This window comes from Cryptosporidium muris, genomic scaffold (genome assembly GCF_000006515.1).
Source record: "Cryptosporidium muris RN66 scf_1106632373475 genomic scaffold, whole genome shotgun sequence".
NCBI classification, from domain to species: Eukaryota; Apicomplexa; class Conoidasida; order Eucoccidiorida; family Cryptosporidiidae; genus Cryptosporidium; species Cryptosporidium muris.
Genome location: NW_002196574.1, coordinates 442,484 through 458,436, shown reverse-complemented (window position 1 = coordinate 458,436; position 15,953 = coordinate 442,484). Strand labels below are relative to the sequence as shown.

Here is a 15,953-nt window from a genome sequence, read left to right as displayed (position 1 = left end):
ACTTAACGTCTTTTTCTCCTTTGTCGCCTAGAGTGATTATTATCTGTGTCTACTTCTTTTTTAGCAGTTGATGGTCCTTTATTTCTAAAAGATGTGTCACTTGTTGGTATAGCTCCTTGGTGCCCCCCTTTCTGTAAAGTTCCCTTATTCCTCTGATTTTTAGTCTTATGTAATTTCTTAAATGATGACCTCTCTTCCTTTGGTAACCATCTTTCAGGATCAGGATAAGGTCCTGGATTATTTAGATCAAATCCCTTTGGGTATCTTATTTTTCTTTTATGGTGCTTAGATTTACTTTTTTGACATACACTTAGCACAGGTTCAGAATCCAAATTATTACTGGAGTGAGGTATATTAGGTATCTCTGACCTCTCAAGAGTCTCAGGGTCTATTGAGAACATAGAAGATGGTAGTTTATTATCTAAAATCCGCAGATATTGTTTCAAATTCAGATTTGAATTATTATTGAGTGATGCTGATATGACTAAACCTATAACTGATGACATATCATTACTTGAGGTTATATTTAAAGCAGTTGAGAAGCACTCTACAGATTTGGAGAACATCCCAATACATAGAAATGTATTGCCTAAAATATTTAAAATTTCAGCTATAATATTATTGTTAATTGCCCCCTCTTTAGTATTCAATGCTTGTTTTAATGAGTTACAAAATGTATCCAATTTATAGATAATTGTTGATATACTTATAACTTTATCCATCTTTGTATAAATTAGTAACCTAATCAGATGTTCAAAAGTAGAGCTAGATATCCAGTCTGTGTTAGATTTATATTCTTTAGTAATGACCTTTATATATTGGCTAAGTATAATATCTATAAATCTCGGGATATTCTTGAAACTTTTAAGTTTAATTGCAAGACTCAGTAATGCATTGGAATATGCCAAATTTTCTGGACTTTGTTTATGAAGATATTCTAAAGATGATAGGGCTTTCTTTTCCTTACCTTGTAACATGTAGATTCCTACTTTAAAAAGTTCCAGTTTAGTTTTGTAAACTGTAAACTTCTCAGCATCTCTAATATATCTATTATATTGAGGAGAAGAATAACATGAAAATGCCTTATTCAAACATATTGAAAATTTTTGAGATGATATAAGTTTGTTATAAAAATTTTCTTTAGATGTAATTGTTAAACGGTTTAAACCATCAATATAATTGTCAGATTTATCCCTAGTTTGAAGTGATATCATATTATTAAAGGCTACCACAGCAAGTTGAACAATAGAAGATTCTAAAAATATCCCATTTAGTTTGTATTCTTCAATACAGCATGTGTATAAATTTAGAGCTTTATCATACTCACCAATTTGTTGGAAAATATAAGCTCTACATAATTTAAATGAGCACATGTCACTTTTATTTGAATTATATTCCTTTTCTTCACTTTGTGTAGGGTTAGCAGTCATATAGATTTCTTGAGACTTGTTCAAAGCTCTTACAGCCTTCTCATATTCCTTGTTCACAATATGCAGACATGCCAAATTAAACCAATATTCATATGAAGAAAAAAATATATAAGATTGATCTTCTTGATAATTAGAATATATTGAAAGATTTTCATCTGATGCTTGAACAGCCACATGATTTACAGATAAGAGCATCTGCTCTTCTGCATTGTTATGATCAGATATACCAATTAAATTCTTATATAAACATTCACATTCCTGAAAACGTCCCATAAGATAAAAAATTTGGGCCTTTAGATGTAGTATCGAGGTATCTACGAAGTTAGTAGATTTTACACAAAATGAATCAAGACACTTTAATGCTTCTTCTAAACGATTCATACGATATAGACAATAAGACCTCTCATAAAATAAGTCAGTGGAAAATCTTCCTTTTATTAAATCAATGTAATTAATGGCTTGATGCCATTTTCCACGTTGTATAAGGCAGTATATTTTAGTTCTCAAAACATCTTCGTTATTACATCCTAAAGCCTTCAATTTATTACAAATATTAATTGCTATTTCATATTGCTCTGAATCGACTAGCTCATGAAGTTCTTTATAAAGTTCTCCAGTAGTATGCATTGAGGATACTGAATATAACGTTGACAATAAGATTGAGGGGAATTGTCTAGTTTAAGAGACAAGATTAGCGGGTGAAATCACTACCCTAAAAATAAGCTGTTCAAGAGTAATATACTCTCAGTATGTAAATATTATCAAGAATTAGAATTCACGACCCTATTAGATATAAAAAGATCACATACTACATCATACAAAGAAACAGAATAAAGTATATCTTATTGGGATGGTATAGAAAAAGTGCAACCTTTTAAGTTGGTTTGACAAATTAAAACTTAGTTTCTCTATATTCATTGTCTTATACTATTTCTTCATAATGAATATGTAATTAATTCAACTCAATTGTCAAATTAAATTCAATATCATGCGCAATTAAAGTACACATTGCAGGCTTCAAATAGTACATAATATCTTAATTTTGCATTATATTGTATTGTACTTTTACTTTCAAAGTAATCTAAATCCTCTTAGATAAATATTCTTAATATGAAACCCAAAATATCCAGTATATCTACATTACCACTTAGTGAAAAGTCAGTCCTGACTCTATTTGCATAATATATAGTAGTCTCCCCTTATATTAAATTATAAATCACTATATTAAGAGGAGAGGTAATGCAAAAATAGTTCCAATAAAGTAATAAATTATAAGGAACTAAGACTAGTACAATATTCTGAATTACTTATTATTCATTGCAGACCCTTCACTTCTTCCCAGACCTATTAATAACGACCTTATTCAAAGTTGGTGGGAGTGATGCCTCTAATTTCTTGGCCTTCTCAGCATCCTTCATTACTAAAGTGTAAAGATATCTACTACATCTTATCTTGAATTTTGTAGTTACATGATGCTCCCTCTTTACACGTACAACAGCTACAGACTTCGCATCTTGACGACGGGAAGTATTAATAAAAGTACGCAAGTCAGTTATTTGCACGGGCATCTTGGAACTTTAAGCAGTAAATAGACAAACTTAAAATGTTGTTATTAGTCTTGCAGTTAGAGAGTAGAAAATAGAACCTTAAAGACTAGCTAAAAATAAGTTGTAGCGCCAAACTTTTAAAAATCTGTCTGTCTCAAATAGGCCGTCTCAAAAATCCCGCAAAATAGATAACATATATAGCGCCACCAAATATTGTTACTTTAATATTATAATAATAAAAAAGAAGTTACAAATTACAGAGAAACTTCGATTATATAAAGTAATTTGGATAGTGAAGAATTTCTTTCGTCTTTGCTACTTAATTTAGAACTTTTCCAATACTTTTAGTTATTATTGAAGGAATTTGGTTAAGTATTTAGTTCTTTTGGGAAGTAGTATTATATAAAGATTTACCGTGGTATTTTATAGATTTTAAAAAAATGACTAAATACTGAGACTCTTTATTTAATCTTTTAGTTATTCTACCTATAAAATATACTGCAAGCTGCATCTTAGATGCATGGTTAGAAATGAGGCACCTTGGGCGCCTATGATTATCTAAAAATCATTGTTATTTTAGAATTCACAATCACTTTGAAGTATAAGAGACAAAAACAAAGAAATAAATTTACTATGACACCTAAACATATTCACACCAATAGTTCCAATATAACAAGCTATTATTCACACTCTAAGATAAGTTTTATGGACGATATTCTTGAAGAAGATATCAATAAACTGGAGAATAAAAATATCAATATATGGAAGATGAAGGAAGCTAAATTACCACTAGTTGCATTAATATTGAGCTTCATATTTCCACCAATAGGCTGTATAGCCTTTTTGATATTATCTAGAGCACCGAAATCTAGCCCACGTTATAAAGTTGCAGTTGCAGCTTTGTATACGGGATCACTACTATCAGCATTGTATACATTTCTGATAGCAATGTTTCTATTGGCTTTAGTAGGTCCTAAATATAAGCCTTATGTTATATTAGGTCCTGCATATTAATGTTTCTAAGTAAATCTACAATTTGGTTTGCTATAGCATACTTCAGCCACTTTTTAGATTAATACTAGGATTCGTATAGAACTAGATGTAAAGATAATCTAAGTTAGCTAAGTACTTATTTTGAATGTATGACGTTATTTATAATATAGTTGATATTACCAACACTCTAACTTTTTTCTTTTTACCCCCACAAATTCTTTGATGTATTAATCCAATAAATTTATACGACAAGACAATGTATAGCGCGTACTGTGTGTATGAGAGTGTCAGCTTGTAAATAACATAGGATATAGGAATTTGTAGCTATAACAAAGCGAAATAAATTAAATCTAAGAACCATATGAGTGAGTGCATAGTATTATATTTATAACTGAAGTATATTATGAAAGCAGATATAAATTCAATACCCTTAAAACAGTCATTAACTAAGATTCCAAACCCACCAGTTCAGACCAAGAATTTCAACCAAAGTACTTCATCTGTAAGTGTACCAGTACTTCCTCCAAAAAAACAACTTGTTATATCAGGTGCAAAGGTGCAACCTAAAGATTCAGTACCAAAGGCTTTAGTAACTCCCGTTACAAAGCCAATTCCTAAACCTGCAATAAAAGCAAATATTCCAACAGTTCCTACATCTGTACCAGAATCTAAAGAAGTTCCTTTTTTATCAGAAGCTCATAATGGTGATATTAAGAAACAGGAATCCTTAAAATATATAGCTACCAAAGACGATACTAAACCACCAGAACCAACTATTAATATTTCTAAATCCCTAACAAAATCTATTACTACTAAATCATTAGACTTACCTGATGTCTCTAAATCTATAATGAAAGCTCCACCTATTAAGTCAACTGCAACTCTTCCTACTGTTACTGTTACTAAAGGTATAGTACCAGCTATAAAAGTAGGTGAACCTGCTCCACCAAGTGTTATTCCTAAAGTTGAATACAAGGAAGATATAAAAATCCCCGACAAACAAGTTGATACTCATGAACCAATCCCTTTAGCTAATTCTACAAGTTTATCCAATAATAATATTAAGAAATCTGTTGCAACCAAATTACTTTCCAATCTTTCTGTTAATACTGAGTCAAGGAATATATTAAATATTAATACAAAAAAAACTATTCCAGAACTGAAAAGTAAATCTAATGGAATAATTTTACAGAATACTTCCTTAAAAGTAGATTCTCAACCTGAGAAGGTGAATAAGACAGATTTAATATCTCCTAATACTACTGAGGTTTCGAATACTTTAGTAAAAGAAGTAACAAATCCTAAAAACTCAAGGATAATTTCTGATCAGGCCACTAATCTTGAACCTGTGATAAAAACTTTAGATGCTCCAATACTTTCCAAATTGACTGAAAGCTCTATACCTACAAAAAAGTTAACAAATGTTTCATTAAATTCATCAGAGAATACTAAAGATAAGATAAAAAAAGCAACACTTAAAACCTACTCAGTATTTCCGAAATATGAAACAATAAGTAATGAAGTTCAAAGTGATAAAAAGATAGGGGTAAGAACACCAACATTTAATATATTAAATAATGATGAAACTGATCGCGTTGAAGGATATTCAAAACCTCATTTTAATTTGAGTCAAAAAGTTAACACACCAAGAATTATTAATGATAGACAAGTAATTTTAGAACAAAGCAGAATTTGCAAAGATCCAACAAATGGTGATCGTGATTTAGATAAATATATGAGCCGATCTTCATATTACAAAACTGGGGATAGATATGCATTAACTGCTAATAGTCTACATAATTTGAGGAATAGGGGAGATAAAGATTATTCATCAGATGTTGCAGAGAAGGAACAAACTCTTGAAACTAGCTATCAAGGTTTAGATCCAGCAATATGGCAAATAATAACTACTATTGCTGCTATATGCAATTCTGCAGGTAATAACAGATGTCAGAAGTGTTGTCATAAGCATAAATCTCATAAAAAGAAGAAAGTACGAGATAAACATAATAATGATGCAATTAGCAACTTCAGCAACAAATGTGAAAAATCTACCAACATAAAAGTTCCTTCAACAGGAGATGTTAAAGTAGAAACTAAAACAAGTATTCAGGAACCTATACATACTCAGATAACTAATCAAGAAGATCCTAAAAAAGATTTAAGAAGGTGTGATGGTACAGACCAGTATACATGGGATAAGAAAGTTGTTAGTCAAAGTAATTGGCACAGTGTAGAAAGAAAACTTTCACAAATTAGAGGGAGTAATGATTTATATGAAGATATAGAAATATCTGATATTAATGAATCTGATCAAGAGGAAAAGAATCAAAATGAAAAGATTCAAAAGGAAATGTTACGACCTAAGTATAGTGAAGTTGATGAATTTATTCCAGATCAACTCACAAGATCCCGCATTGGGAAATCTCGTCAGTATTTAGCTAAAAAGGACTTTAAAAATATAAAGCGTACACACAAACCATTTGTTGGAGGACTTATAACTCCTAGACGTCGGCCATACAGTAGTTTATCTGAGATGGCAGCCTATTTTGCTAATATAGAACCTCAGGATCAAAGTGATGTTATAAGTATGCTACTAGCTTGTAGAAAACTTGAAAAACAAATAGAAGAACAACAATTAGTCATGCAAATGCTCGAGCATGACTTACGTGAAGCTCAGTCAGCTCTTAGATTTCCTCCTGAGTGGCGAATGTTGCAAAAAGTTGATGTTGTTGGTCCTACTCCAGGAGATACTGGACAATTACCACCAACCAGTGATCCATTATATGCACAAAATCATCCTCAAGTGGAACCACCATGGGTAAACAAAAAACCAAAAGATTCTTTACCAAATAGAATACCTACAAGAGTATAAGGCTAAAATATGTTCTATTTCATTAAGAATAACAAATCCCCTTTATTTACTATGTTCAATTATCAGAAATACCTCCTAACTTTTTTTTTTTTTATAAATAAGTAGATAGATGATACAAAACTTTCCACAAATTATGTTCCGTTGTGTAATCTTTAAGGTCTCCGAAAAAGTGCACTAGCCGGTAATCGAAACCGGGCCAACGCAATGGGAACGCGTTATCCTACCACTAGACTACTAGTGCTACCGATTGGGAGACTTTAGGGGATCTATTTTATTCTGTCCAACTAAATATAAACTTCACTTCTTTTAACACCCATAAGGTATATCACTACTTTAAATATATATAATTTTACTAAGTTTCTATCAAGGCCCTTTCTCTAACTGAGTATAACCTTATATTTAAGAAAAAAAAAAAAAAAGCGCCAACTTAGACGTATTAATACGTATATTTTGGATTGCACCCTAGTTACATGCAAAGTATAGCAATGACTATTGACTACACAAATGCATTGTCTGTACACAATACGTGTACATATACTACATACTAGTCTGCAGCTTTGTATAATTAATTATCTAAAATTAGTTCGACATTGTTGTGCATTTTGGGTGCACTCTTGTTAAGAAGGTTTTTGGTGAGATTTGATAAACAGCAAAGTAATTGCAGAACTTGAACACGATATTGCTTAAGTTATCTAACCTGGACCTTATTACACCTTTTTCAAGATTACCAAGTATTAATATAGCAAGACTATTCTTTTTACTGCTGGAGTATTAAAATGATTTTATCTAAAGTTAAAGCTTCATGGGTGGCAATCTTAATTGTAGCTTCTTTACCATTATTAACCTTGAGTTTTCACTCTAGTAATATATTGCAAATGAGGGTTGATGCTCTTGGATCAATAACTGGAAATATGCGCTTGGATACATCACACGAATATAGTAGTGATACTGGTTGTAGTACAGAAATAACAAACTTCTATAGTATATCTATTCCATCTAGTATCGATACTGAGACTTTTCTACCAGTAGATAGTTCCGGGAATACCTATAATCCATATTCTGGTATTATTACTGGAAGTAAAGATATAAATAGTAATTACTTTATAGCTCCCTTAAAATTAGATCCAGAAACAAATTTGCCAGTCATCGAATTTCTCACAAAAGATAAAAAAGATCTAATATATGACCCTATAACTCGATTACCATTTAATAAAGAAACAAAAGAACTTTTTGATGCGTGTAGTTTGGTAACTTTAACTGGTTCAATTGCTGGTATTACATCTCCCATTTGTGCAAATTCTACATTTACCTTTAGTGAGAATAACCCTGGAACTTTCATCGACACTGCAATTAACTGGTCTATTGATGCTTTTAATGGTAGACTTATATATCCAGGGGATAATTATTCCTGGTTAGGTGGAACTAGAACATGTGGATGGCACAATGGATATGTAAAAGATATTGTAACTGGAATGATGGTAGACACTAATACTGGTCTACCTATAGATTCCTATTCTAACTGCCCATTTGATCCTATAAGTGGATACTTAGTTAATAGGTTGAATGGAGAACAAATTATTGGGTCATATGCAGGTGTTTTCCACGATGAAAGCCTAAAACCTATTACTCCTAGCAAAGAAACTAATTTTCTATTTATTGACCCTATTATTAATGTTCCTTGTAATGATCAAAGAACTTTCGATGAAGGTCAAATATACGATGTAATTTCAGAGATCTATGTTCCATTCACCAGATGTTATGCTGTAAACCCTACAGAAGTTACAACTACAACTACAAAAGCTACAACTATAAGAACTAAAGAAGTCATGAGCAAACCCCCACTTAAACTAGATACTGGAAGTACAGAGAAACCAACTACAACTACAACAACAAGAAAACCAACAACTACTACTACAACTACAAAGAAACCAACTACAACTACAACTACAACTACAACTACAACAACTACAACTACAACTACAACTACAACTACAACTACAACTACAACTACAACTACAACTACAACTACAACTACAACTACAACTACAACTACAACTACAACAACAACAACAACAACAACAACAACAACTACAAAGAAACCAACTACTACTACAACAACTACAAGGAAACCAACTACTACTACGACAACTACAGAAAAACCAACTACTACTACAACTACAGAAAAACCAACTACTACTACGACAACTACAGAAAAACCAACTACTACTACGACAACTACAGAAAAACCAACTACTACTACGACAACTACAGAAAAACCAACTACTACTACAACTACAAAGAAACCAACTACAACAACTACAACAACTACAACAACTACAACAACTACAACAACTACAACAACTACAACAACTACAAAGAAACCAACTACTACAACAACTACAAAGAAACCAACTACAACTACAACAACTACAAAGAAACCAACTACAACTACAACAACTACAAAGAAACCAACTACTACTACAACAACTACAAAGAAACCAACTACAACTACAACTACAAGGAAACCAACTACAACTACAACAGAAGAAACTGGACATGAAGATTCTGTGCCACTTAGTGATGAGACTGGTTCAAAGACTAAAAAAGAGAATGTTACTAAAGAGAAACCAGAAGATACTGATGAACATAAACCAACCAGTACTGGTGATGATGATGAACATATACCAAAAGTTATCCATACAACAACAACTACAAAAGTACCAATTTCTCCAAAGAGTATCAAAATGAACCCAATTCCTATTAATCCAAAGGCTGATAATACAACAGGAATGAAATATGATGAAAATAGTGGTCATTTAATAGATAATTCTGGGAATTTAATTCCAGGGTCTGTTGGTGGTTCTATTTCTCCAATAAAGAAGATATATCCTATACAGACACATAGTACATCTCATCATCCAATTGACCCAAAGACAGGTTTACCATTCAATACAACTAGTGGTAAATTAATTCATCCTCATACAAATGAAACTCTAAATGGTACTGCAGTTGCACACTCTCATGCAACTAATACCAAAACTAAAACTGATTCTATTTATGGTTTACCAATTGATGGTTCCACAGGTCATCCTATAGATCCAGTATCTAAAGTTCCATTTGATCCTAAGTCTGGTAAGCTTATTGATCCAAAATCAGGCAACCACATCCCAGGTTCTAGATCAGGTATTGTAAGTGGTATATCAGGATCCAAAAAGACAGTTACTGTGGATGGTAAAAAAGTAGACCCTGCTACTCATTTACCTATAAGTAATAATGGTGGGTTAATTAATCCAGCTACGGGCAAAGTTATTCCCGGGTCTAGAGGTCCAAGTAAACAACCTATTGTACACAAAGAAATTCAAGGTGGGGGTATTGTTCCTTTAAGTAAATCATCAAGTGCTGCATCTAATGCAAAATTGTCTATCCCAAGTAATGCTATACCTGATATAAAACCATCAAATATTAAAGTAGATCCAGTGTCAAATGTACCTTATGACATAACTTCAGGTAAATTAATTGATCCGAAGACACACCGTCCCATTATAGGTTCTATTGCAGGTGGAATAAATCCAATTAAATCAACTCCATATCAAACTGATCAAACCAATGGGAATCCAATCGACCCATCAACTGGTATACCATTTAATCCGGAAACAGGAAATCTCCAAAATCCCCAGGCAAATACAACAATACAGAATTCAGTTTCCGGTTCTTCCGGATATACAAATTCTAATGGGATTAAGACTGACCCTACCTTTGGTTTGCCAATTGATCCTAAATCTGGCAAACCAATTGATCCAGTCAGTGAAGTCCCATTCGATGTAAAGTCTGGTCAATTGATTAATCCCACTACTGGAGAGCCAATAGCAAACTCCACAGCTGGTATAATTAGTGGAAAATCCGGACAAGATCCAATTTTCATAAATGGTACAAAAGTAGATCCATCTACCAATTTACCGATTAGTTCAAATAATCAACTTATTGACCCAAAGACAAAGGTAATAATTCCAAATTCTGTTTCTGGTACTACAAAACCAGTTTCAAAATTACCAATAGATGGTGGTGGTATTATTCCAACAGAAGTAGCTAAAAAACAAGCTAAGCTTGCAAGAGAAAATAAACTTCCAGTAGATCCAGCATCTATTAATCTAGATCCTCTTACACATTTACAGTATAGTAATAAGACTGGCCATTTGATTAACCCTTTGACGGGAAAACAAATAAATGGAACTATTGCTGGAGTATTGCATTACCCCGGAAATAAAACTCCAATTCAGACTGACAAAACAACAGGTCTCCCAGTTGATTCATCAACTGGTATACCATTTGAACCAAATAGTGGACACCTTGTTGATCCAAAAACTAATAAGCCATTCCCAGGAACTGAATCAGGTGATTCAAAACTTACAAAACAAAGTAATATTGCAACAGATCCTACATTAGGATTACCAATTGATAAGGAGACTGGTTTACCAAAAGATTCAGTAAGTGGTTTACCTCAAGAGAAAAATGGATCACTAGTTGATCCATCAACAAAAAAAGTTCTCCCTGGATCTCATTCTGGATTCAATTCAGGCAAGTCAGGAATTCCATCTACAAAGACTGATAAGCAGACTGGACTTCCAATTGATCCAAACACTGGCTTACAATTTGACCCCAAAACAAAGGAATTGTATAATAATGAAACAAAGAAGTTCATTCCAAATTCTCATTCTGGTACAATTATGTCAACACCGGGAGTTCCACAACCTGGTCCAGGTGGTGTTTTAACTCCTGCTCAAGTTCAGAATGAAGTTAAGCAAGCATTACCATCTAATTCATCAACTGTATCTTCACCAAAACCAAGTCCAAATGCAATGCCTGATACTAATACAAATGTATGGTGGGATTCACAAACTGGACAGATTTACAACCCATATACAAACAAAACAATACCAGGATCTGCAAGTCCTATTATAAATCAAGTTGATGGAACACCAACTCAAACAGACCCAGTAACAGGAATGCCATCAGATCCATCAAGTGGGTTACCATTCACACCAGGTTATAATACATTACATGATCCACAAACTGGTAAACCATTAACAGGTTCAGTAGCTCATTCAGGAATTTATACTCGCAATAAAAAAATTGCGACAGATGGAATTTTCGGTTTACCATTAGATCCAAGTAGTGGGAATCCCATAGATCCAGTTTCTAAAGTTCCATTTAATAAAGAGGGTAATTTGGTAGATCCATCTACAGGAAAGTCAATACCAAGTTCTATAAGTGGTATCTTAAGTGGAAAGGCAGGACAGCAGCCAACAAAGAAAGATAATAGTGGTAATCCAATTGATCCATCTACTAATTTACCATTTAATAGTACTTCTGGTCAGCTTATTAATCCAACTACCAACACTCCAATAGCAGGATCAACTGCAGGCGTGTTCTACCCAGCTCCAGGTACTTCTGCTCCAAAAAATGGGGGTATTATTCCAGCTAGTGTTGCACTTTCAGATGCTCAACATTACATGTCTGGTATTAATTTAGAATCAAGTAACGTTAAAAAGGCACCTCCTCCACCATCATCTTCTAAGGGTGATGTTACAATTGAGGCTGCTGGTGGTGCTTCTGCAGCTGTTGCTTTAGCAGCAGCAGGCGTTGGTGCTTGGTATGCTCGTAGAAACAGAGGTGATTCTGACGATGCTGAAGATGACGATGAATATGCTGATGGTTTTGAGGCTGAGTATGAGGATGAGGATAGAGAAGAAGATGACCAACCAAGAGAGACTGTTGTAACAATTGATCGTGAATCTTCATTCTGGAATGAATCATAAGCTTAAGTGTTGACTAAGATATTGTTAAAAATTAAAGCAAAGTTTTCAATTATTGCAAGTACTTTGCAATCTACTGAAAATTTAGTGCAAAGTGATTGAAAATTGAATACACTTTGTACAGAGATCTTAGTAATTTCGTAGAGTTCCACATTTTACTGCTACTAGTATTCATAATTCTATTGTAATAAGTTTATTTACCTTAAAATTCTACAAATTGAAATTTCTAATTAAATTAAGTATAGGAAATTTGATCTAAATATTACCCATGAAACTTTTATATTCATTATTATTTATTATTAAGGATTAGTATTAATGAATAATGCATAATTCTAGAAATAAAGTCTGGGACTCAGTATATAAGAAAATTATTACTAGTAACTATGTTTTGAATTATTCATCACAGCACAGCTCCTTATCTATTAAAGTTGTAATCTCCTTCTCTTTATTCATTAGATTCTCTTCTAAAACTGAAATCCGACTTTCTAAGAGTTCAATATTTAAATCTTGATCTTTTTTAATATTAGTAATTATTAACGAGATTAGATCATTAATTCCCTTTATAAGTATACTATTGCAGTCATTTATGCTAAGGAGACAATTTGATTCATTAAATGATATCTCAAGTTCCTTAGTTTTCATTATAATACATTCAGTAATTTTTTCAAATTCATTGTTATTTGAGACTCTCTGCTCAGATGATTCAGATTTTATCTGCGAGATCATTGTTTCTAATTCTTCTATGTAGTTATATAGATAATCCACGGATTTTTGCTGTTTATTCATTTGATTTAGATGTTCTAATTCTTTTTTCAATTCATATATTTCCAATTCAGATTTGGATAAGCTATTAATACATTCTGTATGATTATGATCTAAAGATTCATATTTTATATTCAATTCCTTGTATTCTTCTTCTAACTTGCTGTAACGTCCAGTAACTTCATTAAGAATTAACTCAATTTGAGCTAGTTTAGTTTCCATCTTATTATTTTCAAGTTTTAGTTCGTCTTTATCCTTAGCAAGTCTATTTCTCTCCGCTAATAATCGACCATTAAGAAGTTCTTTTTTAATATTCTTATTTTCTATCTCACCTTGAAGTTGAATTTTATACTTATTAAGTTCTTCCTTAAATTTCTCTTTTTCTTCACGTTCTATAAAGAGTTCTCTTTGTAAAGTTGTAACAACATTTTTTAAAGGAAATTTCTCCTCATCCTTTTCTTTAAGTTTATTATACATCATTTTCATATCTTTTAAGTATTGTTCATTTGTATTATTAAGAATTTTTTGAAGTTTCTTATTTTCCATCTCTAGATTAGAGATTTTATTGTAATATTCTTCGAGTTTTTTTCTTTGATAGGGGTCAAAATGATCTAAACGATTATTTATATATATATCTGATGTACTAATATTATTCTTCATATCCATTATATTTGTTTTTTTATTTTTAATTGTTTTGTTTACCTTACCTTCACCTTTTTTTAAATATGAATGCTTTGAAAAAATTGGTAGATTTGAGGCAAAAGTAGAAATAGTAAATGCCTTTGTAGGCTTTAAATAAGATGGTAATTCTATAGGTTGACATATAGAAGAAGATGAAAAACTCTGCAAAGAGTTTTCGGAGTTTTGAGTGGTTGACTGGTAACTAGTACTTTTGTAATCTGTTTCTTGTTTATTTGAAATATTTCGATTTTTCTCTTCATTAGTGATATCAATAAATTTTTCTAAACTATCTCTAATTATTTCTTCTTTTGAATGGTCATCTATATTATCACTGGGAGTTTGTAAATTAAAATTTTTCTTCTCATTAATTACACTTTCCATTGTTGAAATTTTTATGCAATCTCCTTCATATTTATTACCACTTAAGTCCATCATACCAATCTCTTGATTAATCTTACAAATAGTTTCTTCATTATCACTTTCTTGCAAAGTTGTTAAGCTAGGAATTCGAATATTATTGAAATGATCAATACTTTCTATAAATATTTCTTTTTGATTCTGTTCTAATTCTACATGGACACTTTTTTTTTCAGAATCAACATCAAAAGATTCCTCTGTAAAAGGTATACCCATAGTATTATTATAGTTATTTTCAGATAATGCTATATCCATATCTACTAAAGATACTAGACAATCTCCATTACCATACATAAGAGAAAGTGAAGTGCTTCCTTTTGGTCTAATTGTAATTTCATTTTTCAAATTACAGGAACTTAGTAAATCTTTATAATCAATGTAATGAAACCAAACTGTATTATCCAATCTATTGCCACATAAATGGTTATTTAACCAATGAAGTGATACAAAAGCCTCATCTTTATTATCTATAGCTTTTAATAATTTAAGTGATTCTTCTTTATCACTGTAGACATATATATGAGTTGCATAATTTGGACTATTTCCAGATATCACTTCACACATAAAACAAATCCCTATAGCAATAGTATTAAATAAAGCCAATAAACAAATTTGTAAATCGCATTTCTGAGATCTGCAACATTCCAAATGATTATTTAACAGATTTCCAGTATCTATAATTTTGGGAGTCCATTGAATTTTATCTTTTGGTAAGTATGAAATATAGCCCCAATAATAAACATTTTTCTTATCAGTTATACATGCTGATAAATCATTTCCTGCAACTATATCAATGACTTTACCTTCTATAAGTCTTATAATTTGTAATTCTGAACAATCTTCTACTTCTGAGTGTCCTAGAGCTCCTTTAGAGTTATCTCCAATTCCATATACTGATCCATTTTCTAACAATATTAACAAATGTGAGGAGCCACTTGTAATCTTTACAACAGAAAATTTCCAATAAGAAAACATGAGTGGTTTTCTAATTAAGAAATCTGAAATATTCCTAAATTGCTCTTCTTTTCTAAATAGCTTATCAAAATCCCAAAAATATACTGTATCACTATCTCCTAAACAGGCTATATGATTTACACCACATGTTATTTTTTTAATAGGTTCTTCTATAACTTCAACAGGAGCAGGATTAATAGCTAAATTAATCTTAGAATTAAAAAAATCCTTATTAAAACTACTCCATACCCAATAAAAAGCATACCCATCATAAGTTAAAAAACCTCCAAATCTTTTACTTGAAATTAGACTAATTATATTGATGTTACAAGAAAAAGCAATTGGTTGAGGTGAAATACTAGTAGAGTTATCATTAGTCCGTAAAAAACTCTCATGCCATATATAAAATGCTTTGTTAAGTGTATCTTTAAGTATTGGCTCTGTATACTTAAACTCCTGTAAGTTATCTCCCATATTCCAT

At 31.7% G+C, this 15,953-nt stretch overlaps 6 protein-coding genes and 1 non-coding gene across 7 annotated transcripts, besides 6 other annotated features; 3 read left to right on the top strand and 4 right to left on the bottom strand.

Annotated features, from left to right (window-relative positions):
* Positions 1 to 2: 2 nt before the first annotated feature.
* On the bottom strand, positions 3 to 2,057 carry CMU_014190 (TPR repeat-containing protein; the record flags this gene model as incomplete). The annotated part of the gene is made up of 1 exon (XM_002141056.1): positions 3 to 2,057. One exon carries the CDS (start codon positions 2,055 to 2,057, stop codon positions 3 to 5), a length of 2,055 nt encoding a protein of 684 aa, XP_002141092.1.
* A 701-nt stretch (positions 2,058 to 2,758) lies between these two features.
* Positions 2,759 to 2,998, bottom strand: CMU_014180 (60S ribosomal protein L38, putative; the record flags this gene model as incomplete). The annotated part of the gene is made up of 1 exon (XM_002141055.1): positions 2,759 to 2,998. One exon carries the CDS (start codon positions 2,996 to 2,998, stop codon positions 2,759 to 2,761), a length of 240 nt encoding a protein of 79 aa, XP_002141091.1.
* Positions 2,999 to 3,197: 199 nt separating this feature from the next.
* Positions 3,198 to 3,220: a sequence feature (AT_rich).
* A 462-nt stretch (positions 3,221 to 3,682) lies between these two features.
* Positions 3,683 to 3,991, top strand: CMU_014170 (uncharacterized protein; the record flags this gene model as incomplete). Its single annotated transcript, XM_002141054.1, has 1 exon — positions 3,683 to 3,991. The coding sequence occupies one exon, from the start codon at positions 3,683 to 3,685 to the stop codon at positions 3,989 to 3,991; it is 309 nt and encodes a 102-aa protein (XP_002141090.1).
* Positions 3,992 to 4,373: 382 nt separating this feature from the next.
* CMU_014160 (uncharacterized protein) lies at positions 4,374 to 6,845 on the top strand (the record flags this gene model as incomplete). The annotated part of the gene is made up of 1 exon (XM_002141053.1): positions 4,374 to 6,845. One exon carries the CDS (start codon positions 4,374 to 4,376, stop codon positions 6,843 to 6,845), a length of 2,472 nt encoding a protein of 823 aa, XP_002141089.1.
* Positions 5,091 to 5,118: a sequence feature (AT_rich).
* Positions 6,846 to 6,925: 80 nt separating the features above from the next.
* Positions 6,926 to 6,946: a sequence feature (AT_rich).
* Positions 6,947 to 7,015: 69 nt separating this feature from the next.
* On the bottom strand, positions 7,016 to 7,086 carry CMU_014150. The gene has a single exon. It is a non-coding gene; the product is annotated as a tRNA-Gly (tRNA).
* A 535-nt stretch (positions 7,087 to 7,621) lies between these two features.
* Positions 7,622 to 12,661, top strand: CMU_014140 (uncharacterized protein; the record flags this gene model as incomplete). Its single annotated transcript, XM_002141052.1, has 1 exon — positions 7,622 to 12,661. One exon carries the CDS (start codon positions 7,622 to 7,624, stop codon positions 12,659 to 12,661), a length of 5,040 nt encoding a protein of 1,679 aa, XP_002141088.1.
* Positions 8,718 to 9,115: a microsatellite.
* Positions 9,131 to 9,388: a microsatellite.
* Positions 12,662 to 12,933: 272 nt separating the features above from the next.
* Positions 12,934 to 12,961: a sequence feature (AT_rich).
* A 90-nt stretch (positions 12,962 to 13,051) lies between these two features.
* Positions 13,052 to 15,946, bottom strand: CMU_014130 (uncharacterized protein; the record flags this gene model as incomplete). The annotated part of the gene is made up of 1 exon (XM_002141051.1): positions 13,052 to 15,946. The coding sequence occupies one exon, from the start codon at positions 15,944 to 15,946 to the stop codon at positions 13,052 to 13,054; it is 2,895 nt and encodes a 964-aa protein (XP_002141087.1).
* Between the last annotated feature and the right edge of the window lie 7 nt (positions 15,947 to 15,953).